The 27,108-nt window shown below is 39.4% G+C and overlaps 2 protein-coding genes across 3 annotated transcripts in view; one reads left to right on the forward strand and one right to left on the reverse strand.

Annotated features, from left to right (window-relative positions):
* The window catches only part of LOC146570266 (synaptic vesicle glycoprotein 2B-like), a 46,347-nt gene extending 43,292 nt beyond the window's left edge, over window positions 1-3,055 (forward strand). For both annotated transcript variants that reach the window (XM_085283193.1, XM_085283192.1), the window contains one exon: window positions 1-3,055. This exon is cut by the window's left edge and continues 449 nt beyond it. The gene's annotated coding sequence lies outside the window, so the exon portion shown is untranslated.
* A 712-nt stretch (window positions 3,056-3,767) lies between these two features.
* LOC146570267 (aminopeptidase N-like) overlaps window positions 3,768-27,108 on the reverse strand; it is a 35,366-nt gene continuing 12,025 nt past the window's right edge. The window contains exons 5-23 of the mRNA XM_085283191.1: window positions 26,888-27,030; window positions 25,380-25,516; window positions 25,153-25,279; window positions 24,232-24,386; window positions 24,044-24,157; window positions 23,804-23,947; window positions 21,539-21,604; window positions 21,363-21,428; window positions 20,778-20,950; window positions 18,824-18,903; window positions 18,586-18,716; window positions 16,078-16,133; window positions 12,335-12,482; window positions 12,107-12,198; window positions 9,158-9,268; window positions 6,475-6,642; window positions 5,959-6,099; window positions 4,329-4,410; window positions 3,768-4,243 (exon numbers count right to left, since the gene is read on the reverse strand). Of these exons, the coding sequence (XP_085139317.1) occupies window positions 4,079-4,243; window positions 4,329-4,410; window positions 5,959-6,099; window positions 6,475-6,642; window positions 9,158-9,268; window positions 12,107-12,198; window positions 12,335-12,482; window positions 16,078-16,133; window positions 18,586-18,716; window positions 18,824-18,903; window positions 20,778-20,950; window positions 21,363-21,428; window positions 21,539-21,604; window positions 23,804-23,947; window positions 24,044-24,157; window positions 24,232-24,386; window positions 25,153-25,279; window positions 25,380-25,516; window positions 26,888-27,030 (2,299 nt within the window). The 3' untranslated portion in view covers window positions 3,768-4,078. The remainder of the gene's footprint in view (window positions 4,244-4,328; window positions 4,411-5,958; window positions 6,100-6,474; window positions 6,643-9,157; window positions 9,269-12,106; window positions 12,199-12,334; window positions 12,483-16,077; window positions 16,134-18,585; window positions 18,717-18,823; window positions 18,904-20,777; window positions 20,951-21,362; window positions 21,429-21,538; window positions 21,605-23,803; window positions 23,948-24,043; window positions 24,158-24,231; window positions 24,387-25,152; window positions 25,280-25,379; window positions 25,517-26,887; window positions 27,031-27,108) is intronic.

Below are 27,108 nucleotides of genomic sequence, written 5' to 3' on the forward strand. Positions count from 1 at the left end.
TTTAATGATTTGTTTGACTTACGTGGACAGATGTTTTGAATGTTTAAAGCACGCGCTGTAATATATTCTGTCTTCCTACCACTATTTACATGCATGTCAGGGTAAAAAAAAGTGTTATCTGTAATTTGCACCTTAAAAGTTTTTCCAACACTTTTAGCAAATAACCTGCTTGAAATCATGGGACAAAAAACTGAATAAAGATTTTCCGATTTCAACAAACTCTACCTACAAACATGTAACCCAAACTGTTTACACCATGCCTTAAAGCTTATACATAGTGACTTCACATTTGTGACTACATGTGGTTAAAACTGTAGTGACTTAAGGCAGCAAAGACAGACTTGGGTAAGCTCTGTTATCAATATTTCATAGCTTAAAAATCTGCTTTAGCTTTTCTTTATACTAAATAAATAAGCTAGTCCTTGTAAACAGTGGCTAAATAACCTAGCTTAGCAAACTAGCCCCAGACTGTAACAGATTTTATGTGATCAGTGTGATTAAATCACATACTTCTACATATTAACGTCAAGATTAGGTTTTGATGACAGAAATGTGATGCTGTTGCTCTGTGAATTTTTGCAGGGGTGATCTCACTCATTCCAGTTCCCACGTGTCTTTATGTCTTGTAATGTTAATACTGTTCTAGTTTGGATTTTCACATCTGATAATACTGCACTTGTCTGTATATGTCATCTGTAATACACAATCAGTTAATTCACTGGTGATTCTTAGTTAAACTGAAAATATTAGCAACATAAGTGAAATCCCCTTTTCTGAAAGTTTATTTTGTTTTGAACTGTTGGTGTCAGTTTTAAGGCAGTGGGATATGGGGATCACTATTTTCAAATATTTTTAACCAGATGTTTGACTGATTCATTGTGAAAATAACCTTCAGATCAACCTCTTAACATCCAGTATATTATTGAAGAACCATCTAGGATTAGGGTCAAGGACAGGAGTAGACTTTGGTAACTTGCATGTTTTTTAAGAACTGTTGCCTCTTTGGCCCACCAACACCTGTAAACAGAATTAAGTGAATAACTGTATGGCACAAATGTATGCAACATTATATGAAATGTAGTACCTTCCAGTTTCTGAAAATGTACTTGTTTATTATAAGGATAAAATACAGCCTTTAAAAATAACCCTCATCGTAAACTTGTTGTTTTTAAGAGATTAATCATTAGCAAACAGTAATTGTGAGACTGGATGAAGCAGACAAATTTATTTTATTGACCTGCAGGACAGAGAACATTTGAACTTACATCCCCTAGACTGAAGAAATACATAACCTTTAATAGGATCCTAACAAGAGATATATTTGGTCATACTGAAAATGTAATATTTAGGAAAATGGTTCTTCAAGCATTCTGCTTGGACACCTCTTTGCACTAACCTCTTTTTAAAAAACAAGTGGATGATTGTTATTGTTGGATGGTCATTCTTGCAGCATCAATTCACCTGCAGTTTTTAACAGCTCATTGCAATTAACTGAGATTGTCACGATCCTGGGTTTTCTGACCCAGCGGTTTCAGTTTCTTGTGTTTTGTCATTTTGTATTATGGTTTTAGTCCACCTTGTTAGTTTAAAGTTTAGTTCTAGTCCCTAGGTTGTTATGTTTAGCTTTTGGTTGTTAGATTTCCCCGTGTCGTTGGTCCTGTGTTCCCTCTGTGTATCTGTGTTCATATAGTTCTCAGTTCCTGTGGCTTGTTTCCCCTTGAGTTTTATTCCATGTTTCCACAGCCCATTATGCTCTCCCTGTGCTCTCTCTCTCCCCTCCGGTCTGCCTCTGTGTCCTTCCAGTGTTACGTTTAAGGCCCACGTCTTGGGTCAGTATTTTCAGTTCCGTGTCCCCCCTGTCTTGTTATGTGTTTGTCCTCAGCTGTGCTGCCCGTGTGTTCCCACGTCTCTCATTACCTTCTGTGCGTCATCCATCAGTGTTGTGTGCGTTTCCCCGTGGCCTCCCTGTGCCTCCCTGTGCCTTAGTTCATCCCAGTGTAGTTTTATATTGCCCTTTGCCATTCTGTTAATAAAGCTGTGTTTTGAATTTATCCCTGCGTGTTGTTAGTCCTGCCTTTGGGTCCTCTCCTGCCAGCACACAGCCGGTTCCTGACAGAGATGCTTATGATCAGTGAATATTGCAGTCACATTATTTAAAGTTAATAGAATATTTATCTGTGTATTGAAGTCCAACATTTGGTCTTTTTTGATGTTTCCGCATGAGTACTGTACTGGACTCTACTGGATTACTGTCATGTGCTGGGTCTTTTGACCCAGCATTTTGAGTTTCATGCCTTTTTGTATTATGATGTTGTTTGTATAGTTTAGGCTTCAGTTAGTTCTGTTTGAGTTCTCTGTTTCCTTGTTTAGGTTCCTCCCACGTAGGTGTCTCCCCCACTATGTTGGTTATAGTGCCGTGCCTTCAGCGTGTGAGTCTGTCATGTCCCTTGTGTTTAAGTCTCCCTCGCCCTTTGTGTGTCTCAGCGATGTCTTTGTCTCCCTTCGTGTCTCGCTCCCTCTCTCCCTCTGTCTCCACCTCTTATTTACATGTTTGCCCTTGTCTGTCATGTGTGTTCTCCCTAGCCATCATGTTCTCTGTATTTGTTGCTTATTTATGTCCATGTCTCATCTCCAGTTTCTATTTCCCTATTGCCATGTCAAGTGTGTGTGTCTTGGTCTGCGTGTTTCCTGTTTTACTTTGACATTCTCGCGTCTTATGTTCAGCGTGTTCAGTTTGCTTCCTCCTGACTTGTTATTATGTTTATTCGTCCCAGCTGTGTTGCCCGTGTGCTTCCTTTTCCCTCGTCACCCTCTTGTGTATTCCTGTCTGTATGAACTCTCATGCATTCATTGTCAAGTCGTCTGTTACGTTTATGCCATGTTATCAAGGTTTCATGCTTCCAGGTATTTACGAATTCTCACCAGGTTTATGGTTTTTCATGTTTACTTTCTTGTTTCCACAGTTTAGATTTTTGTTTAGTGTCGTATTGGTTTGCCTAGCCCTTTGTTTCATACTTTTTATCAAACACAATAAATGTCTTACTTTCAGTTAAAATTGTCCTATGTTGGGTCTTTATTTCTCTACTCCACATGGTCTGCCAATGCAGACCTTGACAAAATCAATACAGTGGAGTACAAAATATATGTGACCAAAGCTGTGTACTTTTATTTCTCTCTCTCTCTGACCTGAAGACACTTTTCTAGGTAAAATCTAATCTGCTGGTTGACTTCTCTTTCTTACAATTTTCACCTTCCTAGTTATTTTTTTTTCACTCATACGTATTCTGGACTTAAAATGAATGAAGGCATTGAAATGAACAGCATTACAACAACATGTTGTGAGAGAAGGCAAAAGTCACAGCAAATTTTGTCCTTCTCTGAATACGCAGCAGAAATCTCGCAGTGGAAAAAGTATTGCTTATAAGAGGTTCCCTGCATCAGTTACTGAAAAAAGAAAATTGCTGTTCTAAGAGATTAACGAGACAGAAGGACAGGCCTGAGGCAAAGACCCTATGGCTTGTATTTGTATAGCGCTTTACTTAGTCCCTAAGGACCCCAAAGCGCTTTACACTACATTCAGTCATCCACCCATTCACACACACATTCACACACTGGTGATGGCAAGCTACATTGTAGCCACAGCTGCCCTGGGGCGCACTGATAGAGGCGAGTTTTGAAGTTTATAAAAAGTAAGGAAGACTTGTTCACCATTAAAATCAGACTTTGTCAGATCCCATAACACATCTATGAAATACATTTTTTAGTTCTGATGTGAGGATATCATCAAATCTGATATCTATCTAAAATAAAATGGGTAAAATGTTTTTACAGTTTGGTTACATTTTAGTTTATTTGCATTTGTCAGTCAGTTTAATAAAGGGATCATCTGAGTTTATTATTTATTAAAACACATCTCATATACAGTCAAATCAAATTTAATTTGGACAGACATCTTTCACTACTTTATTACTGCATGCTGTTTTTCCATTAACACCAGTACACCAGTAGTTTATAAAATTGTCACTCTTTTTTTCCAGAAAAAAACCAAAACAACACTAAATCTCCAAACACACCTTTGTTACTGCATTTGATCTCCGTTCTGACTGTTGAACCAGTTCAGGATTTCCTGTTTGTTTGTCTGCAGCCACTTGATGTTCATTCTGGTCCTCTCCAGGGCCTGATCTACAGCCAGTGTGGCAGAACCAAACCCTGTTGCACTGTGCGCCTCGACAAACTCCTTCAGCTGTGAGAGAAATCACAGGAAAAGACTTCAGACAAAAGCTTAACATTTAAAAATTGGTTTTGTATTGTACCTAATCAATGTATACCTCCTGTAGTTCAGCAGGTGTGGAGAACCTCGCTGTTACCCCAGTGATCATAGAAGCAAAGGAGAAAGAGCCCACGCCATATCTGAAAGAACACGAGAATGCTTTATTTCACAGATTCTTGGAAGCTTTGCACACATAAAATTTGGCATATTTACAGTTGTGGTCAGAAATTAACATACATTCATGGGAATGAATACCATGGTTTATTTATGGTTTATTTTTTAGTTTTATTAAACCAAAGCCAAGTTACAACTGTATACATTACGATCATCAGTGTGGTAAGCAGGGAATAAACCGAAATGCAGGACTCCTCAGACTAAACATAAACTTAAAGGCCAGCTTTACTGCTAGTACTCGAACTCAAAAATACTAAATACTCAGGCACAGATGAAACCAGGAACGTGGAAACTAGGAAACACACAGGACGAGTGAAAAAACAGCATGAGGAGAAATGAACTGAGGCAAATGGAGGACTAAAACAGACACAGGAGGTTACAAAGCAGACTAGATACACCTAGGGAACACACCGGAACAGAAACTGACTAATGAGACAGCAAGGAGAAAGGTGAACAGAATGCACACAAGACAGGGGACTGTCTAAATAAAACAGGAAACATAACACTGAGACAGAGACAAAGATATACAAACTTGACAGAAAAAAGGGAAAGAAACACGGAGACTAGAGAGAAAAGACCATCTGACACAACTAAACAGGGAGAGACCAGAAACCACAGAGACAGAACACGGAGACAACCAGACAGACATGCGGAAATAGAGAGGAATCAGAAAAGGGAACTAACGAACTATAACAAAAGCTAGGCAAGGGCCTAAAGCATGAAATAACAAAACTCAAAAGGAACAAATGATAAAACAATTATCAATTCAGTTCAGTTTTATTTATATGGCACCAAATCACAACGAAAGTTGCCTTAAAGCACTTTATATTATAAGGTCGAAAAACTTCCTTTTAACAGGAAGAAACTTCTAGCAGAACCAGGTTAAGGAAGCTGAGCCTGGTCCATTTACTATCACCAGCTGAGGTGAAAGGGGGAAGACGGGACAAAGACATGCTGTGGAAGAGCGCCACAGATTAAAATGGAGTGCTGGATAAACACATAGTGAGTGAAAAAGGTCACTGAAGAATAGGGATGGGTACCGGTATCCGGTGCCATTATGGCATTAGAGAAAATCCAAAGTAAATTCAAACTTGTATACCCTTTTTAAAAGTCATTATAGAGCTATGCTGTACAACCATTTCCTGGAAAAATAAAGTTACTAGAAATCATCAAGAGCCACAAATTACCATAATAATCATGCCCCTGTAGACTTCTGACCACACCTGTACCAGCTCAGGTTTTGAACCCTCCTTTACTTGGCATATAACAGTCCATTGTGACTTCAATTGACCGTATTAAAATATTCATTCAGGACTTAAACTGATGGTTGATAAATGCTTTCAGAATAAAAGAAGTGCTGATTATTATTTTGTCAATCAAAAAAGGGTAAAAGTATATTTTAACAACCTTATGCTACTGTACTAAAATTCACACTCCATGTTGATGTTTTCTGTATTTTCAGTTATTGCTCCACCTCACACATGCAAATTATTTTTTATCAGTGTGATACTAACTCTGTGAACATGTATTCCCAATGGTTTCTGACAAAGTCCCAAGCCAGCTTTTGTCCTGCTCTGTTGCTGGCGACAGATGTGATGACACTGGTGGCATCCTGCTTCCGGATGATAGTGGAGTTTAAAGTGTAAGACAGATACCTGTGAAAACAGTTAAAACAAGAAATGCACTTACTAAAGCTCCTTCACCTATGTTTATTCTTGGAGTCTCTGCTGTATCCACACTCAACTCAGTGTTTCTTAAAAAGTTTAAAGCTACAATAGATTGCAAAAATAGTTTCAGTTTTTATAATGAGTTCCTTTATAAGTTTTTTTTATGGGAGACATTAAAAAACAGTTCTTTTCATTATATCAGTTTGTTAATTCTAAGGCTTTAACCCAAGGGGCTTAAAAAAATCTGCTTTGTTTGTTTGCAAATTCCCTGACTTGATTTATGGGCCACATAAGGGATTTTCTTACTGACTTGTTACATCACTATATGTTCCATTTATTTGTGCACAGGAAGGACACACATACCTGTTTAGCAGCTCTGTGTTGTTTGTGCAGGCCAATGCAAACATGAGTTTGTTGGCCTCATTTGCTACAGAAGCAATCTTAAATTGTGACCATCCAAACTCCCACTCAGCCTCATCACCTGCTGCAATGGCACTGCAGTACACCACTGAACGCAGGTTGGGGTGGATCCTGAAAAGGTTACAGTTAACACACTGCTGAGTAAGTATCTTAAAATACATCCTGTTAAAAAGACTCACTGTTAGACTCACGGATTTCTCACCAGTGCTTCCCAACCAGTCTAACCCAACTCGTCACACTTGTCGACTAGTGAGTTGACATTTCCCATCAGAACTGACGGCAAAAATGGCGTGTACTTCTACTTACTAGCCTTTAGACACCACATATTACTGAAGTTGAGGAAGCCATTCTGAGGGTGACGAACAAGGGCTAAGAAGATTATCTCTTGTGGACATTACTTTTCCCAGAGTTGTGCACATCACGATATTTGGAAAATACACATTTAAAACTGAACACTCTCTCAAGAGCTACTCATACTTGCTGCCACTCAATATGGTGAATTATTTGAATTTGAATGATTTCAGAGTTATTTACAGTAACTTGGTTTATTTTTAAACTCAGAGTTTGTTGAACCTACTTCCTTGAATTTTGTCCACAAGTAGCAGAGTCACTGACTTTTCAGGAAAAGCTGGCCACTCGCATCTGTTGGTTCATTAATATTTGCCTCTTTGGATGATTTGAACTCAATTGCAAGAGGGCATTTACCGTCTCCTTTTTTATGTTTTTGAATATTTGTCAGTGATTCATTTATTCTTCATTGAGAAATTCATTCTATGCAAAAGAAAAAGACTGACATCACACAATCACAAGTCACAAGAGGATTCTGCTATATTTACAATCTCTGAAAGCTCTGAATGACATCCTCAAAGTGCAAAAAGAGCTTTTGTACTCAGCTGCCAGAGATGCTGATTATAAAACTAATAGATTCAAGTCTGTTATGCTGCTCTGCTGTTATCTGGGAACATGCAACCAAACCCTGGTCCAATAAAAAACATTCTCAGACCAGCAGATTTTAAAAATAGATTAGGTCTTTGCCTTTTACATTTTAATGTTAGAAGTCTTGTCCCTAAAACTGACATGATAAATATCTACATTATCACAACTGATAATAATATCATGGTTCTATCAGAGATGCAGTTTAAAAAGTTAATGCCCAATTGTGTGATTGTAATTGATAGCTACAATATTTACAAATCCCCAGATGAGGGGTCACTCAGCAGCCGCGGAGCAGAAGCCAGGAGGGGTTGCAGTGACGTGCCCGTGAGCTCCACCGGCAGCCACCCCAGTAGGCACCCCCATACTCCGCAACCCGCCAGGGAAAGGGGACCCAGGCCCATCCGGACCAGGGCCCAGTTCAGCAGCAGTTCAGGTCAGTAACCCACGTCCATCAGCACAGACCCTCCGCAGCGGAGCTAGGGGAGGGTCCCAAGCCTATCCCTACCCCCACACCATTCACAACAGCACTCTGAATTGCTTGCTGTTAAAGTGAATACATCCAAGGTTCTTTACTGTTGCAGGCTGTAATAGGTTTCATCAGCTAGAAATATAGGTGTATGGGTAAGTATAATGGCACTATTGCGGATAGGACATTTAATTAAGATCTTTATATCATTTAGTTCATTTTTGCCTTGGACTGTGCAGCTGTTTGTTGATATGTCCAAGGCATTTGATTCAGTTGAATATGACCTGCTCTTAGACTCGGTGATATTGGTTTGAGTAATGGGAATTGGGTAGTTCAGGTTCAAAATTCAATTTTAAGCTTTGTTTTATTTTCTATTTTTATTAATAATATTGGAAATACTATGCTGGCAGTTACACTACACCTTAATGTAAATAAGACAGCAGTTGGTTAGTTCTACTGTGAGTCAGGCTGTTAAAGAGCTTGGGGCTGCCTTCCAACAGCTGCAGGCATTACTGCACCGTTTAAAGTTTCTCTTAATACTAAGAATGTGTGCATTGTGTGGAAACAGTGCACATGGAAACAAAGCTAGCATTACCAAGTTAACAGGCTAATTCTTTTCATTTAGATTAAAAATAAATGTTTAAGATGGCTCATATAAATATTGTGTTTTTGAAAAGGTCCTGGACATGTGTGCTTTTTGCCTTGATAACCTCTATGGCAGGGGTCTCGAACTCCAGTCCTCAAGGGGGCCTGTCCTGAAACTTTTCCATGTGTCCGTGCTGCAACACAAGTGAATACAATTGGTAGGTCATTAGCAAGACTCTGTAGAACTTGACTGTATGCTGAGCTGGCAATTCAGCCATTTGATTCATGTTACAGCAGCTTGTGAGTGAATGAACATGGTGCAATAAAAGTAACTTTAGAACAACATTTTCCCAAACAAATGTTTACATTTACTTAAATTGACTTGAGTAGGGTTAGGGGTTGCCACTTCAGCATGCAGTCAAGTTCTCTAGAGTCTTGCTAATGACCTACTGCTCTTTTTCACATGTTTTGCAACAAGTTTCAAGACACCGGCCCTCGAGGACTGGAGTTCGAGACCCCTGCTCTATGGAATATGTCATATATGAATTTCCTTGTTGCCCAGAATTTCTACAATGTAAAAAAAAAAAACCATCTCATTAAAGCGCAGTGATTGAAAAGTAGTTTATAAAGTTGACCCACATATTTTGTTGAGGTTCCTCCATCCATTTTTTGAACCATGTGGTTGTCAAGCTGTTGCATTCTGGTACCCCACTTCTGCACGCCATACGAATGGCATTCTCCTGGTTATATCTGCAAGAAGAGACAGGCATCGTTATATCTGAAACATCAGCAGTGTTGGTCAAGTTACTTTGAAAAAGTAATTAATTATAGTTACTTGTTACTTCTTCAAAAAAGTAACTGAGTTAGTAACTGAGTTACAAGATTCTAAAAGTAATTAATTACTTGAAAAGTAACTATTGCGTTACTTTAAAAAAAATCTTTAAGCCTCTGGGGTCCAGGGTATAATTGGCCTTTTTTAACTACTTTTGATGTTTCCTCTACATTTTACCTTTAAAAACTATTTACTTTGCCTTGTTTGGTATCATCCTTTAAAGCACAATCTCACGTGTTTGAATTTACAGTTAAGTTTTCATTTTGACATACTGTATTAACACAATTGATCTAAAGTCAGACAAAAAACATAAAATCCAAGTAGAAAGTTACATTTTTACTGTAACAACCACAAAGTTTTGCAAACAACAAAGTTATTTGCAGCCATTTACCTTTTACCCCTTTTTTTTAATAACTATTTCAAACTATTTACAGAACAATCAGCTGTTCTGCATTCAATAAGATGCCACAAATTATTTGTGCCACTCCAAAAAAAAAAAAATTCTGTCCACTATAAAGGAGAACATCACAGCCTGATACCTGCAGGTCTGACAGCAGCAGGTGTATCACTCCTATTTTTTACCTGGAGACAGCAGTCACCTCATTGTTCTGACACACAACACAAGACAACACATTAACTACACACTCCAAACACGCTAAACGTCACAAATCTCTCACATCTCAAAACTCACTCTCTCTCTTTTACTGCTGTCTTTCTTTCCTCTCTCTCTCTCTCTCTCTCTCTCTCTCGCCGTCACTCCTAAAACTTCCCCCTCTTCCTAAACAACCAAATGTCATGTTGCCATATCATTTTTTGATTGGTTGACATGGTGCATTTTCCCACCAAAATGAAAGGGCAGTTTTTTTGTTTTTGTTTTTGATTTGTTGCTCATAAGCAGAGAGTGCTTGCTGCGCTGTCCTTAGACAGTAAACGTGGCGAAACTATTGAGGAAAAAAACGCTGCGTATATATTGTTTATCATGACTCTGGTTTTACGTTGCCTATCAACACAATTTATAAACTGGTATATATCACCTTGTTGCTTTGTCTTGAAGTGGTCGTGTGATTGGCTTACCACGACTACTTTATTCTTCCTCAGTCAAACAGCAGCACTCATGCGATTGTTTTGCTCCTTAGCTCCAGGTGTTGTGCCAAAAAGTGATCGTCGGGCAGAAAGTGATTGCCACCTGTGGGAGCGCGCAGTTGCTTAAACTGCTTAGTAAAATGCTGATGCTCAGTGATGGGAATAACCCATCACTGAGCATCAGAGACACATTGGACTGGTGTAAAGTAGTGTATATAGCCCATCACCTCCTTAATGGGTAAGCCAATCTACACAAAACTTAGCATAACCACTGTCAAAAGTGTCAATTCTTTTGATTTTCATATAGATTATTTATCTCATAAGTAGTTTCACGTGTTTCATTCATTGTACATTGCCTGTATGGTCACCAAAATTTGTATCCACCATGGAATTTTCTTTGAACAGCACTAAATAAGGAATGAAGACTTTGAAAAAGCACTGAAATCTTAGCAAATTACTAGCTTTTTGCTAATATAAAGAAAGGCTAGATAAAAAAAAAAAAAAAAATTCATGAAATTGTTCTTATATAGCACTTTTTCACTCTACTTGAGCACTCAAAGCACTTTATACAACATGTCTCAATCACCTATTCACACACATTCATACAAGCATTTTTTACTGTCTAACTGATTTCTATACCATATAATATATATATTTGTTTTACAAAAGGACCAGAGCGCTAAGAGTTTTGCCACAAGAGTGATGCTCAAACTGAGGCAGACGAGTCATAACAGAACTGGAAAGTTCTACATTAAAGTGTATAAAATACAACTGCTAGATGTCAGTGGACTGTAGATTGCAGTCAACTGAGTTCTGTTTTCTTACCACTCTCATTCCACAGTTCACCTACAGTGGCCACTGAAGGACAACTATTTCTGGGTGCCGTTCATCTGTAGTGAATGTAGGCTGTCAGTCTGCTGTTTACCTCAGCTGAGGTTTGCACTACAAAGCAGGCTCATCCAGGTAACTTCAAAATTCTAAAATACTTAGGACCATATAATATTTCAGTTTTTCAATTCTATGTTTTTCTGTCAATATGGGGTGCTGTATGTACATTAATGAGGAAAAAAATTAACTTTTAGCAAATGGCTGCATTATAACAAAGAGTGAAAAATTTAAGGGGGTCTGAATACTTTCCGTACCCACTTTCTCAGTACATGTTTAGAATTTTTTTAATTTATTCATGCGGCCATGCATTTATAAATAAAAGTACTTTGTTCTTGGAACAAGGACCAAGATTGATCTGTGATACATTACTATACTAGAGTAAGAACTAGACTAACACTACAATGCAGTCTAGGAGAAATCTAAAACTAATGGAAATTGTGGTTAGCAAAACTTAAGTACAAAAAATAAATTAAACTACTATCCAGCACTCAAGCCAACTGCTAAATCAGATCTCTTTTTTGTTTTGACACACTGATTACAAGGTGGAATATATGTCAATATATGTCATTTGTGGATTGCTGATTATTTTATAGGAATAAGATGGGAAAGTGATTTTTAGACTATAATAACCCATTTGGATTGTGGTTCAAGTCTTTATTTATTTATTTTTCTATATCTATATAAGCTGCTGTTTCTCTGATGTCTTGTAACCTATACTCATCTACTCATCTTTATATTTTGTTTGCGTTTATAGGTGGACTATGTATCCTGGTGAGTATACTTACTGATCGGTGTGTTGTACAGGAACACTGCTCCAGTCTAAGGTCATGTTCTTGAAGTATAGGAATAGTGGAGTCACCTGCTTTCTTATGTAGTCCTAAAAATCAAGAGTTAAGGAGAGTTTATCTGCAGAAAATGTTTTCCTCCAAATGGGTCTAAAGTCACAGTTGGGTAAACAGTCATAGAGAGTAAAGGAACATTTCTTAAAAAGCTAAACTTTGGAAAGTATTCACCTGCATGGGCTGATAGACGTCCGTACGGTCTAACATGAGGTAATAATAGTCCAGATTATTGAGAGCAGATTGCCAGGGCATGTACTCTGTTTCCTTTGACAAGTAAGAGGTTGTCCTGAGGGCTAGAGAGGTGGAGAGCAGCTGAGCCCTGCAGAAAGAATACATGGGAATAAATAACTTATTGCTAAGAAACAATATTACAGCAAAGAATTGACCACAAACAAATTTCTTTATTCAATAAATCTTGTAACACTGGAAAACCTCTTTTCACCACATTTGTGAGAAAAATACATTTGTGGTTTGAGCAGTGGAATTGAGTATGTGGATTGCGCCCATGAAAACTTGCCATCTCTTTTTTGACATTGCCAAATAACTTATTCTGCTACCGACTCTTTGTTTTGAATTTCTGGTACCCCAGGTGCTGACGATCAGGTGCCAATCAGGTATCTGATTAACAGGACCAGTGAGCATGGACCCTTCTACAGTGGTCTTTACAGATCCCTCACACCCTGGACACAGAGTTTTTGACCTGCTGCCTTCTGGCAGACGGTATAGAGGCCTGCAGACCAGGACCACCCGACACAGGAACAGTTTCTTTCCCCTTGCTATTTCCCTCCTAAATAGTTGAACTGTCACATTGCTTCACACTGCCATACTGCAACTGCACCTTATGTACATTCTGTGGTATTCATTTTTGTAATCCTGTAGTTTTTGTATATAAGGATTTAGATGTTTTTATATTGTGGTTTATGTATATTGTTCATTGTGTTGCTCACATATTGTGTGCTTTTACATTGTTGTGCTTGAAAGACACCATCGACCGGAACCAAATTCCTTGTATGTGTTTGTGCAGATACTTTGCCAATAAATGCGATTCTGATTCTTGTCAGTTGATGTCTGCTCTAAGCTTACCCTATTTCACTGATCTGGATATGGCCCCATGCCATAAAGCAACTTTAAGGTGGTGTTCTCCAAACCCAGCTTCCAGCGTATTTATAATGAGCCCTAGTATCATCTCCAAATTGAACACAAAATTCCATATAACAGGGAATTTCAGACACAGGGCACCCCAAGAAGATGACACCGCAAGAAGGCCAGGGACCGCAGTTAGTCTTCAACAGATTTGCAGTCAAAGTTTGCAGGATGATGAAGCCGGTGGCTCTCTACCCAGAACAGACTGGACACAGCCGAACTCTGGCCTTACAGTACTGCCAGGAAGCCTGCCATGGGTGCCCTTCACCATCAGGCCCATTTGAACTGATGTTGACAACATGTGCACTGGTGCATCATGAACATGTGGAGGAATATTATGTTCAGTGATGAGCCCAGATTCTGCCTATGACACTTAGCAAATAAACTCTCATACAATGTGAGAAGGTAATAAAACTGTGTATTAAAGGGAGAGTGTGATTTTTAGAACACTTGAACCTCAAATTAGTCGGAGTAATGTTAGCTCAGAATCTGTTGTTGTTGTGCAGCTGGCTTGACATCTGTCTGCAGATAGGAGGGTTGCATGTCTAATATGCTGATAATTAATTGTGACAATATCTGCATTAAAATAAGTATGTTTATGCACATTGCTGTATGTTTATGGCAGTAACTGTTACTGTTACTATTTTTACCATTTCTTTTTGGAGCAACTGTAACCCACATAATTTCCTTAAGGATTAATAAAGTATTCTGATTCTGATTGTTTCAGGATGACCTGCCATTATCCAATGACACATCTGCTTACCTGCATCTTTTGCTCATTTCTCCTCCTCTTCTTTTGTCTTTTTTATAAACTGAGGACCTGATGGCTTTGAACTTTTCTTGTCCATCTTCCATTGGTTTTAATTTTGCACTCCAGTATGAACACAAATCCCCCAACCCGAGGATCACCACAACATAACCTAATAGACCTACACCTTAGTTCACAGATTCACTTTGTCTAGGGTGTATTTCTGGGATTTCACACAACCCAGGATTCAAATCATGAATACATAATGGTCTTGGATTTACAACATTATAAATGAAATGTGCTCTATTTGGAAGGAGCCGGCCCCCCTCCCCTTTCGACGGGTTGTGTGTGAGACTTTAAATCATCAAACTGTAAATTTTAAATTGTTATTGATCCCTTTACCCCTGGTCCTAAAGTGTATATTTATTTTCTTACTCTTCTTATACATATTGCTCATTTACTTGCACTGCTGTAGCTGGAGCCTCGTCGTCTCGTCTCTCTATATACTGGACTGTATGTAGCGGAGATGACAATAAAGTTTACTTTGACTTCAGCAGCAGGCGCACCGAGGGCTCTCGCGCTCACTTTTCGCGTATAGAATTTTGAAAAAACATCGGTGCAAATTATAAGTCTGTATCATAATGTCTGGTGTTTTCGTGTTTGTTGGTTTCTTTTTATTTTGTGTTATTTTGTGGGTTGGTTATTAGATGCTGCTCCAGCCAGCCAGAGAATCCCCCGCCGCCCCGCCCTCTCCTCCCTGTGCCGCAAGCAGCAGGCGCACCTCGCAAACGGAGGGCGTCCTTACTCCCAGCAAATGGGAGATAGAAAACCGATCGGTATCTATGTCATTCACAATATGTGCTGGCATGACGTCGGGCAGCATGAGAACGAGCTTTTTTTTTTTTTTTTTGATGCCGCCCCCACCATGATGCCGCCCCGCAAAACGCAAAGAGTTTGCTTTTCCTCTGCTCAAGTAAGACTGTGACAAGTCCTGGAGTTGGTGTTTTCTACCAGGCTATGTCCGTCAATGCACATATTAAACAAATATGTAGGACTGCTTTCTTCTATTTGTGCAAAATTTCTAAAATTAGGAACATCCTGTTTTTTTAAAGTGATGCTGAAAAACTAGTTCATGCATTGATTACTTCTAGGCTTGGCTATTGTAATTCATTTTTATCAGGCTGTCCTAAGAACTCAACAAAAAGCCTTCAGTTGATCCAAAATGCTGCAGCAGGAGTACTTACATAGTCTAGAAAGGGAGAGCATATTTCACCCATACTGGATTTTCTTCATTGGCTCCTTTATAAATCCAAAAATCAAATTTAAAATCCTTCTCCTCACATAAAAGGTCTTGAATGAGCAGGCCCCATTTTATCTTAAAGTCCTTAGTGTCCCATGCTGCCACTATAGAACACTTTGCTCTCAGGCTGCAGGCTTACTTGCAGTTCCTTTGGAATTGTAAGGTTTTACATTGAGGACAGAACACAGACTCTAGGACATTAAAGGAACTAACATAATCAAACAAGACATCCTGAGAAAATATACATAAGAAACTCAGAAGCACAAGGAAATACTAAACTCGGAATGAAAAATACTGAGCATGAACTTAAATCATCTCTGAAATCCAAAAGAAAGGCCCAGGAGTCCACAACAAAAAAACTGGCTCAAAGATCCAGGACCATGGCACCAGCTTCCTTTCCACTTTTCGTAGCTGCCCTTACTTCGTCATTACTAATCATCTGTATTTCCTGATTATAAATAATAGAAATGTAAGCTTCCAAAACTTTAAATTGAAAAACAGCAATTAACTAAGTCTGGGGGGAAAATGTAGTTACTGAAAAGCAAAAGGTGGCATCAAAAGAAAAGATCTGCGTAAAAACCTAAAGCTTGCACTTGAGTCAGTACTTCATTGTCTCAAATAGGAAAAGTTATATAGTTACTTTTTTATCAGTGGGTATATATAAAAGACACCAGAATTATTAGAACTGGAAATTAGTGAAAAACTGCAACTTAATGGACCTACCTGGCCAGACTGAATGCATCATCCACAAGTTGTGCTCTGTTTATCACTGGTATAACCTGGAATGATATAGATTCTCGCTGAAGACATCAAAACTATGAATTAACACATATGGACTTGTATAGTAAACAAAAAGTGTGAAATAACTCAAAACATGTTTTATATTTTAGTTTCTCCTAAATAATTCCCCTTTACTTTGATTACTTCTTTGCACACTCTTGGCATTCTCTCGATGAGCTTCATGATGTAGTCACCTAAAATGTTTTTTTCAACAGTCTTGATGGGGTTCCCAGAGATTCTGAGCACTTGTTGGCCCTTTTGCCTTCACTCTGGGGTCCATCTCATCCCAAACCATCTCGATTGGGTTAAGGTAAGGTGACTGTGGAGGCCATCTGGTGTAGCACTCCATCTCTCTCCTTCTTGGTCAAATAGCGTTCACACAGTCTGGAGGTGTGTTTGGGGTCATTGTCCTGTTGAAAAATAAATGATCGTCCAACTAAACACAAACAGGATGGGATGGCATGTTGCCACAGGATGCTGTGGTAGGCATGCTGGTTCAGTGTGCCTTCAATTTTCAAGAAATCCCCAACAGTGTCACCAGCAAAGCACCCCCAGACCATCACACCACCTTCATGCTTCATAGTGGGAACCACACATGCAGAGACCACTCGTTCACCTTTTCTGCATCACACAAAGACATGGCGAGTGGAACCAAAGATCTCACATTTGGACTCATCAGACCAATGCACAGATTTCCACTGGTCTAATGTCCATTCCTTGTGTTTCTTGGCCCAAAGAAATCTCTTCTGCTTGTTGCTTTTCCTTAGTAGTGGTTTCTTAGCAGCTATTTGACCATAAAGGCCTGATTCATGCGGCCTCCTCTGAACAGTTGATGTAGAGATGTGTCTGCTACTGGAACTCTGTGCGGCACTTATCTGGGCTCTAATCTGAGGTGTTGTTAACTTGCAGTTTTTAAAGGGTTGATGACTTGGATGAATTTATCAACAGAGGTGACTCTTGGCCTTCCTTTCCTGTTGTGGTCCTGTTATGAGCCAGTTTTGTTGTAGCGCTTGATGGTTTTTGCAACTGCACTCGGGGACACAATCAAAGTTTTAGCAATTTTCCAGACTGACTGACCTTCAGTTCTTAAAAGAATTATGGGCTGTCATTTGTCTTTACTTAGCTGATTGGTCCTTGCCATCATATAAATTCTTACAGTTGTCAAATTGGGGCTGTCATTTCGCCTTACCACTAACTACTAGGTAATTGGTAAAAATACCTCAGGCAGCAGAAACCCAAGAACAAGGAGGAACCATCATGGAAGGATGGGCTCCTGCTTGGTATGTACCAACCGGACATAGTAGTGGTGGACAAGCAGAAGAAGACAGCCGTAGTGACAGTCTTAGCAATACCGAATGATAGCAACATCCGGAAGAAGGAACATGAGAAGCTGGAGAAGTACCAGGGGCTCAGGGGATGGGTCTGTGACTCAGCATTTTGAGTTCATTTTGTAATTTTTATTTCTTATATTATATTGAAAATATGTGAAAATAAAAGTCTTGTGTTGGTATTATCAGTTAGGATTAAGTTAAGTGTTATTCCAGTTTAGGTTTTCATCTATGTTCCCTTGTGTGAGTCTGTTCTTTTCCTCTGTGTCAGTATGACTTGTATTTCTTGTCTGTGTGTTTCATGTTGTCAAGCCGGTGTTGTAACGTCTCGGTCTCTCCATGTTTCCTGGTTTATTTTGAAAGTCTGTTTCTATGTTCAACGTGCTTAGTGTTTCTCTTCCCTGTGGTGTCATGACGTTCATTTGTGTCAGCTGTTTCCCTATGTGTTTCCACTTTCCCTGATCTGTGTGATCCATGCAGTCTTTGTTGGGTCGTCTGTTTGCGTTCATGTTGAATCAGGTCAAGTCACAGAGTTTTCTCTACTGTTCAGGTTCATGTTCATGGTTGGTTCGTTTCATAGCTCCATAGTCGCATGTTCCTTTTCAGTTTCATGTTCTTATCCATCGAAACTGTTTTGATTGGTTGATTGACTGGTTGATTGATAATACTTTATTTATCCCCAAGAAAATTGTTTAGTTTTGCCATCCGCCACAATAAAGGCTCACTTTTTCTTTAAACCTCAGTTCATCTCTCCTGTGTCTGCATTTGGGTCCATTTCATAAATACATAGGCGTTCCCTGCTGAGACACAGAGAACAGCTCGAGAAGATGTGGAGGGTGAAAGTAACAGTGGTTCCAGTGGTAATCGGAGCACTAGGTTCAGAAACTCCCACCAAGCTAGGTGTGGCTTCACCAAATCCCAGGAACAACATCCAAGATCTGGTTGAGGACCTGAGTTTGAAGGATAAAGACTGCCCACAGGGATGAGAGGGGAATTTTTTATATGTACATATGCATATCTCATTATGCATATGCATAAATACTGATAACAGAAAATAACGAAATTGATGTCCTGCATCCATTAAATGAGAAAATGTGAATCATGTCAGAGAGTGTCTGTGTACCTTGTGATTTGTATTAAGCTGGGTGAAAAGGCGTTCCCAGTTTCCCAAGTCATAGTTTACCCGGTAATATCCAGTTACATTAATGTTGGCCAGTACCCAAAAACCATCACTCTTCATTTCTAAGTTTATCACTGATGGAGGAAAAGAAAAAAAAACCCACATGCTTAAATTTTCAAAAAGTTTAATTACATTTGTATTGTACTTGTAAAACCACATTAAAACTGTGTACCAGCTTTACCTTCCTTTTCCATGAGCCACCAGATATCTTTCTGGACCGTACCACCCCTTATCCATCGAATAGGAATCAGCCACTCATAGCTGGGGAAGGCAACACATTTAGCGTCATTCATATACCAAACAAGTTACTAACAGGTGCAGCTCTGACAAATACTAGTGAATTTAATATTTCTATTTAATTCGGTTTAGCAATTCACTGTTTAAATGGACCTTAAATAAGGTGATCCAATAATGTTATGTGATTACATGTGTCAAGTGTTTGAACAAAATAGAGAGTTAGAAAGGGTCTAACTTTCTATAAATACTATAAGTAGGGATGGGAATCGAAAACCAGTTCTTGTTGAGAACCGGTTCCCACTGTTTCAATTAATTGGAATTGTTTGTCATTTTTGCAACGATTCCCTTATCGATTCCAGTCGCCTCGAATGACGGCACCATGTTGTTGAGCGTCATTTACCTGGCAGGAATCATGGCGCCTAAGCGGCACAACCGCTCAAAAGTTTGGTTGTACTTTACGAGAACAGATGACAACAGGGCAACTTGCAATACTTGCAAAGTAGATCTTTCATTTAAGGGAGGAAACACTATGAATATGCAAAAGCATTTGCTCATAAAACACGCGATAACCTTAAATGAATGTCGTGTTTTTAATTCTGCTCTGGACGAACCCAGCAGCAGCGGTAACGTTTGCACGTCCTCTCCCGTTAATACGGCAGGTAAATAATCAACTAACAGTGCATATTATGTCAGCACTATCTGCCTTATTACAAAACCTGCCATTACTGTGCATTTAGGTGACCATGATGAGAGAGACAGACAGAGTCTGGCTCAGATGCTGCCAGTTCTCGCTGCAGTCTACCGGTAGCGTCTCCTTTTAGTCCAGGATAGATGAATGTCACCGAGCAGGGACTAAGTTTGTGGTCAAAGGTTTGCACCCATTTGCTACAGCAGATGCCCCCGATTTCCGGTAAGTGAATGTGTTTAATTGTAGGCAGGGACATTACTGGATATTCTTGTGTAATTGCTACAGAATAATTTATGTTATACTTTGTTATTGCTACAGAAGAATATTTATTTTATTATTTTACATTTACAATGTTTTTTTCTGGGGACCCCGTGACACCCCATGGAAGAGCCATAGGCTGGATCTCTTAAGATCTCACAGTTGGGTTTGTAAGGCCATGTTACTGCTAAATTTCTATCTTGTTCAAAGAGACGATATAAAACAAAGTTCTAAGCTAATCGACCTGTGTGTTCTCCTTTTTTAAAAACAAGAATCGATAAGAGAATCGATAAAGAATCGAATCGTTAAACAGACCAAACGTTGCTGTCTAGATTTCTACCTGTATCATTACCTGTGCCAGTTATTTCAGATTTTCTTTCATTATTATTGTCCATTTTGAGCTGTCACAATTTAAAGTTTAAACCCAAAAGGCCATTTCGAGAAAAAAAAAGCTGAAATACTATTTTGAGAAATGTGGAGATTTACGTTGTAGTTTCAAGTCAACCAACTGCCACGTCTGCTATACCCTCTAAAAATTGTTCTTTCAGAGAAGGATGCAACAGGATCCTAAGAGCCTTCATCAGGAATTTGATTCGGATGTGGTGAACAACCCTAAACAAGCAAACACTTTCCTGATGTGTTTATAGTTCCTCCATGAGCCTGATTCTACCAGAGATCTCTTCCTGTTAAAAGGGAGTTCTTTCTTCCTGCTATTGCAAAGGGCTATTTGAGATTTTCAGATTGCCAGGTATTTTTTATTACTATACAAAGCTTTTTGAAATAACTATTGCTGTGAACTTGTGCTATGAAAACAAAACGTAACTAAATCTAAGTTGACTTTAGACTAAATCTAAACGCTGTGGGAAGGACATATAAAAAAATGACATATTTCTCAATACTGCCACAATGAGTCAAAGCATATTTGCATTTCAAAAGCTGTAGTTCTGCATACTTGTAAGGTGATTTGACTGTGACGTTAGAATCTGCATCCAGCAGGAAGTGCTTCTGGGATACTTTCCCTATGGCTGTATTTATAGTAACCACAGGGAATCCCATCTGAAGCACCCAGGGACTCATAATTCGATCAACTGAATGAGGAAGTGAACCATTATATTCTTTCACAGCCTGTAGATTAAAAAAAAGTACCAAAAAGAATTTAGTTAAAAAAAAAACACCAGAGGCATAATGATAATAACTTTAAGACAAAATGAAAATAAAATATAAGAAGTTTGCAGTAATAACATTTGTCAGCTATTGTGAAATTTAAAATTTGTGAAATTTTTTGTACTGTGTGTTTTAATAGAACCTCAGTCCTTTGTAGGATCATATGGCAATACATGCAGATGATTTTGTGTCTGGCTGCACAGTCTGGTAGTGTGAGAAATTTCAAAATGCCATAAAATGTTAAAAAAAAATTATGGTAATGTAACTATCCCTTTTTTAGAGAATATACCAAACAATCATGTTTTGTAACTGTAACAAAATGCCAAAGTCACATACAACCTTTGTAAATAAAAAAAAGAAATCATCATTTTACCATCTGCAGATGATGCCACAAGTCATTCACTACTATATTACTGTATCCAAAGTAATTGAGGTAAGTCTGCAGAAAAAAGGAAAACAATCCAAAATTCTTAATTATCTGTGGCTGAACAATATTGGATAAGGTGATGTATCTCATTAACTAACTAAAAGAAATATACAAAAACATACACTCAGTCCCTGGATGAAGACTGGCTCTGAGAGAACGTCTGAAAGCATCCTCAACACTGCTGCACCCTGAGGAGGTAAAAGTTTTGTTCAATCTATCAGTTACTCAGTTTATAATAATAAAAAAAATTAACACAATATATCGAAGAGTGTACAGCAGCTGAAAAACACTAGTTATTCAGGACATGTACATTTATCTCAAAGTGGTACTATTCCTGATCTTTCACATCTACAGTGTCAGTATCTTCAGGGCTATTACTTATTTTGTATTCAATCATTATGGAATCGCTACCCCTCTCCGTGAATCGCTACCTTATTGTCCTGGAGGGGTTTGTGTGTGCCAGAGATTCCAGGGGCTATATTGTTGGGTGGGGTTGCCCCCTCGTAGGGTTACCCATAACAAACTGGTCCTGGGTGAGGGACCAGAAAAAGAGCCATTCAAAAGACTCTTATGAGTAGAACATCGAGGGAACAGTTCACCCTGCCCACGACAGGGTTACCAGGGCCCTGCCCTGGAGCCAGGCCCAGGTAAGGTGCCTAAGGTCGAGCTTCTGGTGGCCAGACCTTCCACGGGGCCCGGCCAGGCACAGCCTGAAAAAGGGACATGGGCCCATCCTCCTGTAGGGCCGCTACCCACAGGAGGCGCCCTAGGAGTCGGTTGCAATGTGTGTTGGACAGCGGCCAGGAGCAGAGGCCCAGGCAGACCGATCTCTGACTACCTAAACTAGTGATTGGGACATGGAATGTCACCTCCCTGATGGGGAAGGAGCCTGAGTTAGTGTGTGAGGTTGAGAGTTACTGGCTAGATATAGTTGGGCGCTCCTCAACACATGGCTTGGCCTCTGGTACCAGTCTCCTGGAGAGGGGACTGTCTCAGTCTGGATTTGCACTTGATGAGAAATGGCAGGCTGGGGTGGGTATCCCATTGTGTCCCCTTGGCTAGCTGCCTGTATGTCAGAGTTTAACCTGGTGGGTGAGAGGGCTTGTTCCCAGTGCCTTTGGGTCGGGAAATGGGTCCTGACTGTCATCTGCGCTTATGCAGTGAATGAAAGTTCAGAGTACCCAGCCTTCTTTGAGTCCCCGGGTGGGGTGCTTGATGGTGCTCCACCTGTGGACTCTGTTGTCCTACTGTGATACTTCAACACTCATGTCTGTGACAGTGAGACCTGGAGGGGGGGTGATTGGGAGGAACAACCTCTCGGATCTGAACCCTAGTGGTGTTAAGGTTCTTCAGCTGAGAGCATTGTCAGGGTGGAAGGAATACTTTGAGGACCTCCTTACTCCCACTGAGAGGTCTTCCGTGGAGAAAGCAGAGCCTGGGGACAAGGGGGATGACTCGTTTATCTCTAGGGGGGAGGTCACTGAGGCAGTTAAACAACTCCTTGGTGCCAGGGCCCCTGTGGTGAATGAGGTTTGCCCTGAGTTCCTGAAGGCTTTGGATACTGCATGGCTGTCTTGGTTGACACACCTCTACAATGTTGTGTAGAGATCGGGGCAGGGGGGTAACTCTGGATTGGCAGACTGGGGTGGTTTTTGTCTTGGTCGTGGAACACTGGAGAAGCTCTTTATCCTCTCGGGGATACTCGAGGGGATAAAGGGTACACGGGAGTTTGCCCAACCAGTCTATATGTGCTTTGTGGACTTGAAGAAGGCATTCGACCGTATCCCTGGGAGTGTCCGTTGGGAGGTCCTTCGGGAGTATAGGGTTTTCTGCTATGAGCTATGAGCCATTTGATCCTTATACAACCATTCCATGAGGTTGGTCCACATAGCTGGCAATGAATCAGACTAATTTCAGGTGGGTGATGGCCAGGGCTGCCCTTTGGCACCAATTCTTTTTGTAATATATATGGACAGAATTTCTAGGCGTAGCCAAATGGAGGAAGGCTTTCACTTCGGTGGTCTCAGAATCTCCTCTCTGATTTCACAGATGATGTGGTTCTGTTGGCTTAATCGGGTGATGGCCTCTGACTCACACTGGAATGGTTCACAGCCAAGTGTAAAGCAGTGGGAATGAGAATCAACACCTCCAAATCTGAAGCCAAATCCTCTCTGAACCGTAGTTATTCAGTAGGGTGAGATATGTTAAGTTAAAAGAGATCTCAATTAATCTCCTACAATTAATCTTGTTTAAACTACTTAGGTTTTATAAACTCAAAAGGCCAGATAAAGACAATTTGGGCGTGTTTGCATACATAAATCTTATTCAATTAAGGATAATTAGCAGTTGATGAGTAGTGATACTGTATGGTGTTGCAGCTTCTGTACCTTGCTGTATGAGATGACATCAAATTGTTCACTGATTTGGTTAGGTAGGACAATACTGTCTTCGTTAGAGGACAGAGGATGAGAAGAAGTCAAGGCATCGACAGCAAAAACTTTATGAATTTCGTCAAGTACTATCAGGTCTCTCTGGGCAAACAGACAAACAGGAATGTTTTAAGAGAATTTTACACTATGACAAGAATGCATGTAAGATCAGGTCCAAATGCAAAAGTCTGTTCTCACAACATTCCATGTGGGCTCAGCATGGTCTGCTCCTAGGTAAGACACATATGAAGCAAAGCCTTCATTGAGCCAGACTTCATTCCACCAGCGCAGGGTCACCAGGTTACCAAACCACTGTACCAGACATGGCATGAATTAATTTGTTGATTTATCAAGGAGCGAACAAATCAAAAGGCAAAACAGCTTACCATGTGTGCTAATTCATGGGCAATAATGGTGGCAGTCTTCTCTTTATTCCTACTGGAGGAAGTTTCAGGGTCATAAAGAAGATTGGTTTCCCTGTAGGTCACCAAACCCCAATTCTCCATTGCACCATAATAAAAGTCTGGTAGAGCAATTTGGTCTGTGCGGAAGAGAGCAGATTTAATATAGGTTTAAGGAATTGCTTCAAGTTATCTTAAGATTGTAATTAAACAATTTGTTATAAGACACACAATTCCTTAATTCCCTCAACTGGTATAAACTGTTGTGGTCTGTGAGTTTTATTGATGAGAGTTTTTAGTTTATAGCTTTCTGATTTTCTTTATTTTTATAATTATAGTAAGAACTCTAATGGTTTTTGATTTTGGTTCTTTTGCCTCTCTTTTTGTAGTTTTACTTCGTTTGTGTCACTGCACTTGATTAGTTTCTTCTGTGTCTTGTTACCCTTATGCTTCCACCCTTCATGTGAAACCTTGTGGTTTCAACCAAAACCTTTGGTAATTAATTAATGAATTAATTGATTCATTCATTAAAATCCAGGTTGTGCTGATTTGCCTAGAGATTAAGTGGAAACTGGATTTATCTTCATGATAAATATGAACAATGTATGAAAAAGACACTTGTTTTTGAATGTCATCTTTTGATGAAACCTCTTTTAATGTTTCTATTAATTTATGCAAATCGGGTCTCAGTATGTTTACCATTTGCAACAAGACTTTTAATTCGCTTTCATACAAGGGGTTAATAAACAATCATATCAATTCATCTGAAATTGTTCAGACAGACTCTCTCTCAGTAATCTGGATAGGTAAAAGAACTCCCCACCCACCCAATATCTATCCAATAATTGGAAAAGCTAAAACACTAACATCATGTTATAACAACACCTGTTATAAAAGCAGGGTCACCTGATTTAGTTAGAGGGTAGGCAATGTTATAGTATGACTGGAAGAAGTCCAGTATGGGTCCAGTTACATTGAGAGCATAGTTTCCCTGTCCTAGGTCAATGGCCTTCCTTCGAGCCCAGATACGAATCTGAAAACAAAAACAAAACAGCAACCAACTCTTTCACAAACGTTTTTGACACAGTTCTTCCAGTTTTGAAGCAAGTCAACCAAAGCACACAGAGAATTACCTGAGGGTCTTTTTGTGTGGTATTGATATATGTGTAGTCAGAGACAATGATGGCCAACAGATAGGTGGACATATTCTTGGTGGGTTCAAACTTGGTTTTTGTCCAACTTACTCCATCAATGGTGATGTTAGCAATATCTGAAGAACACAACTAAAGTTATCAGTGACTATGAATGAAGTAATAGAAGACAAGGTTTTGGTAATGCTACTGTGTGCAACTTTTTGTTTTGTTAAACACGATGATGACTGTCCATATGAGACATACAAACTTTAAAATAGACACACACCCTGCCCATCAGGGTGACAAAAATACCATATTAGTCTTTTATAGCTACATCATGTGAATCCAACAGAATTAAAACTAAAGTAGTCTAGTTGAGGAACCTTTTTCCAGCAGCTAGTCAAATTTCCTAAAAATTCATGAATATTTATATGAGCTATTCTGTTAAATTACTATTTAGTAAGGTTATAGGTTATTGATTCTGAAGCTCATAATTAATCTGATCAACACATGCAGCACGAAGATTTTTTATTTTTAAGTTTTAGAGTTAAAGAGCGAAGCTGTATTAAGAAAACGGACTTGTTTTGGCTACAGCATTTGGTCATTATGACAGAGCTTTAAGATATTAACTTTTTTCATAATTGACATTTAGTTAAACACATGACTGCAAATTTCTCCGTAGCACAAATTGTAGCACCAGGTCTAGGTTGTGTCTGGCAGTCGTCTAAATTACTTTGAATCTAAAGGGTTTATGCTAACGCCGAATGCATCACATGCATTCAACAGAATTAAAACTAAAAACACTTAGAACTGTGTTATTTGAACTGTGTGTCATGGTCCTGGGTCTTTAATCCAGTGTTTTGAGTTTATTTTGGTTTCGTGACTCTTTCCTTGCATGATAAAGATGATTTAAGTCCAAGTTTTGTACCATTTAGTCTTGAGTTTAGTTCCTTTGTTGTCTCTCAGTTTATTTGTATTTCTGGTTTCCTTTCTTTTAAGTTCCTTTTGTCTTTGTCTTGTCCGGTGTCTCCAGTGAGAGTTAGTCGTGCCCTCTAGTTATTTACCTTTTTCCTCAGACGTCTCTGTTTGTTCTCTCTCTCTCTCTCTGTCTCTCATGTCTTTACCATCTCTAGTCCCCTGGCACTTGGACATGTCTGTCTATCATGTGCTTTGTGTTCTCTTCCATGGACATTTTTGTGGATCTTGGCTCCTCGTCTCTATCTCTGCCGTGTTTACTGTTTTACTTTGGTATTCCTTGTCTCATATGCATTGTATTCAGTGTTGTTCTCCCTGTCTCGTTATGTGTAGTTTGCTCCAGCTCTGTTCCCATGTCTCTCTACTTTCCCTAATCGCCCTCATGTTTTTGTATTGTCACAGTTGTCTACCAGCCTAAATAAACGACTCAGCTTCTGTTGTCTCCTGTGTCTATGCGTCTTTATTTGGATCCTCTTCTGTGCTCCTTATGATCTGCTGTTGCAGATCTTGACACTGTGTTTAGGTACACTGACCTCTTTCCATGCCATTTGAAAGGGCTACTGTTCCAGGCGGGTGAATGAGCGTTATATGGAAAATAGCTTTCAAAGCTGGCTCATCAAAACAAGGAAAGGTCTTCCTGGCATAAGTTGGATGCATCTGAGAGGTGGCAACTATCCTGTAAATGATCAAAATTCCACACATGCAAATAGTGAGACTGTAGAGGTTTAAAATGACACAAGTGAAACAAATCCAG

Source organism: Mchenga conophoros, linkage group LG7 (genome assembly GCF_057382185.1).
Source record: "Mchenga conophoros isolate Kocher_MC1m ecotype Shallow Benthic linkage group LG7, M_conophoros_male_GT1.1, whole genome shotgun sequence".
NCBI lineage: Eukaryota > Metazoa > Chordata > Actinopteri > Cichliformes > Cichlidae > Mchenga > Mchenga conophoros.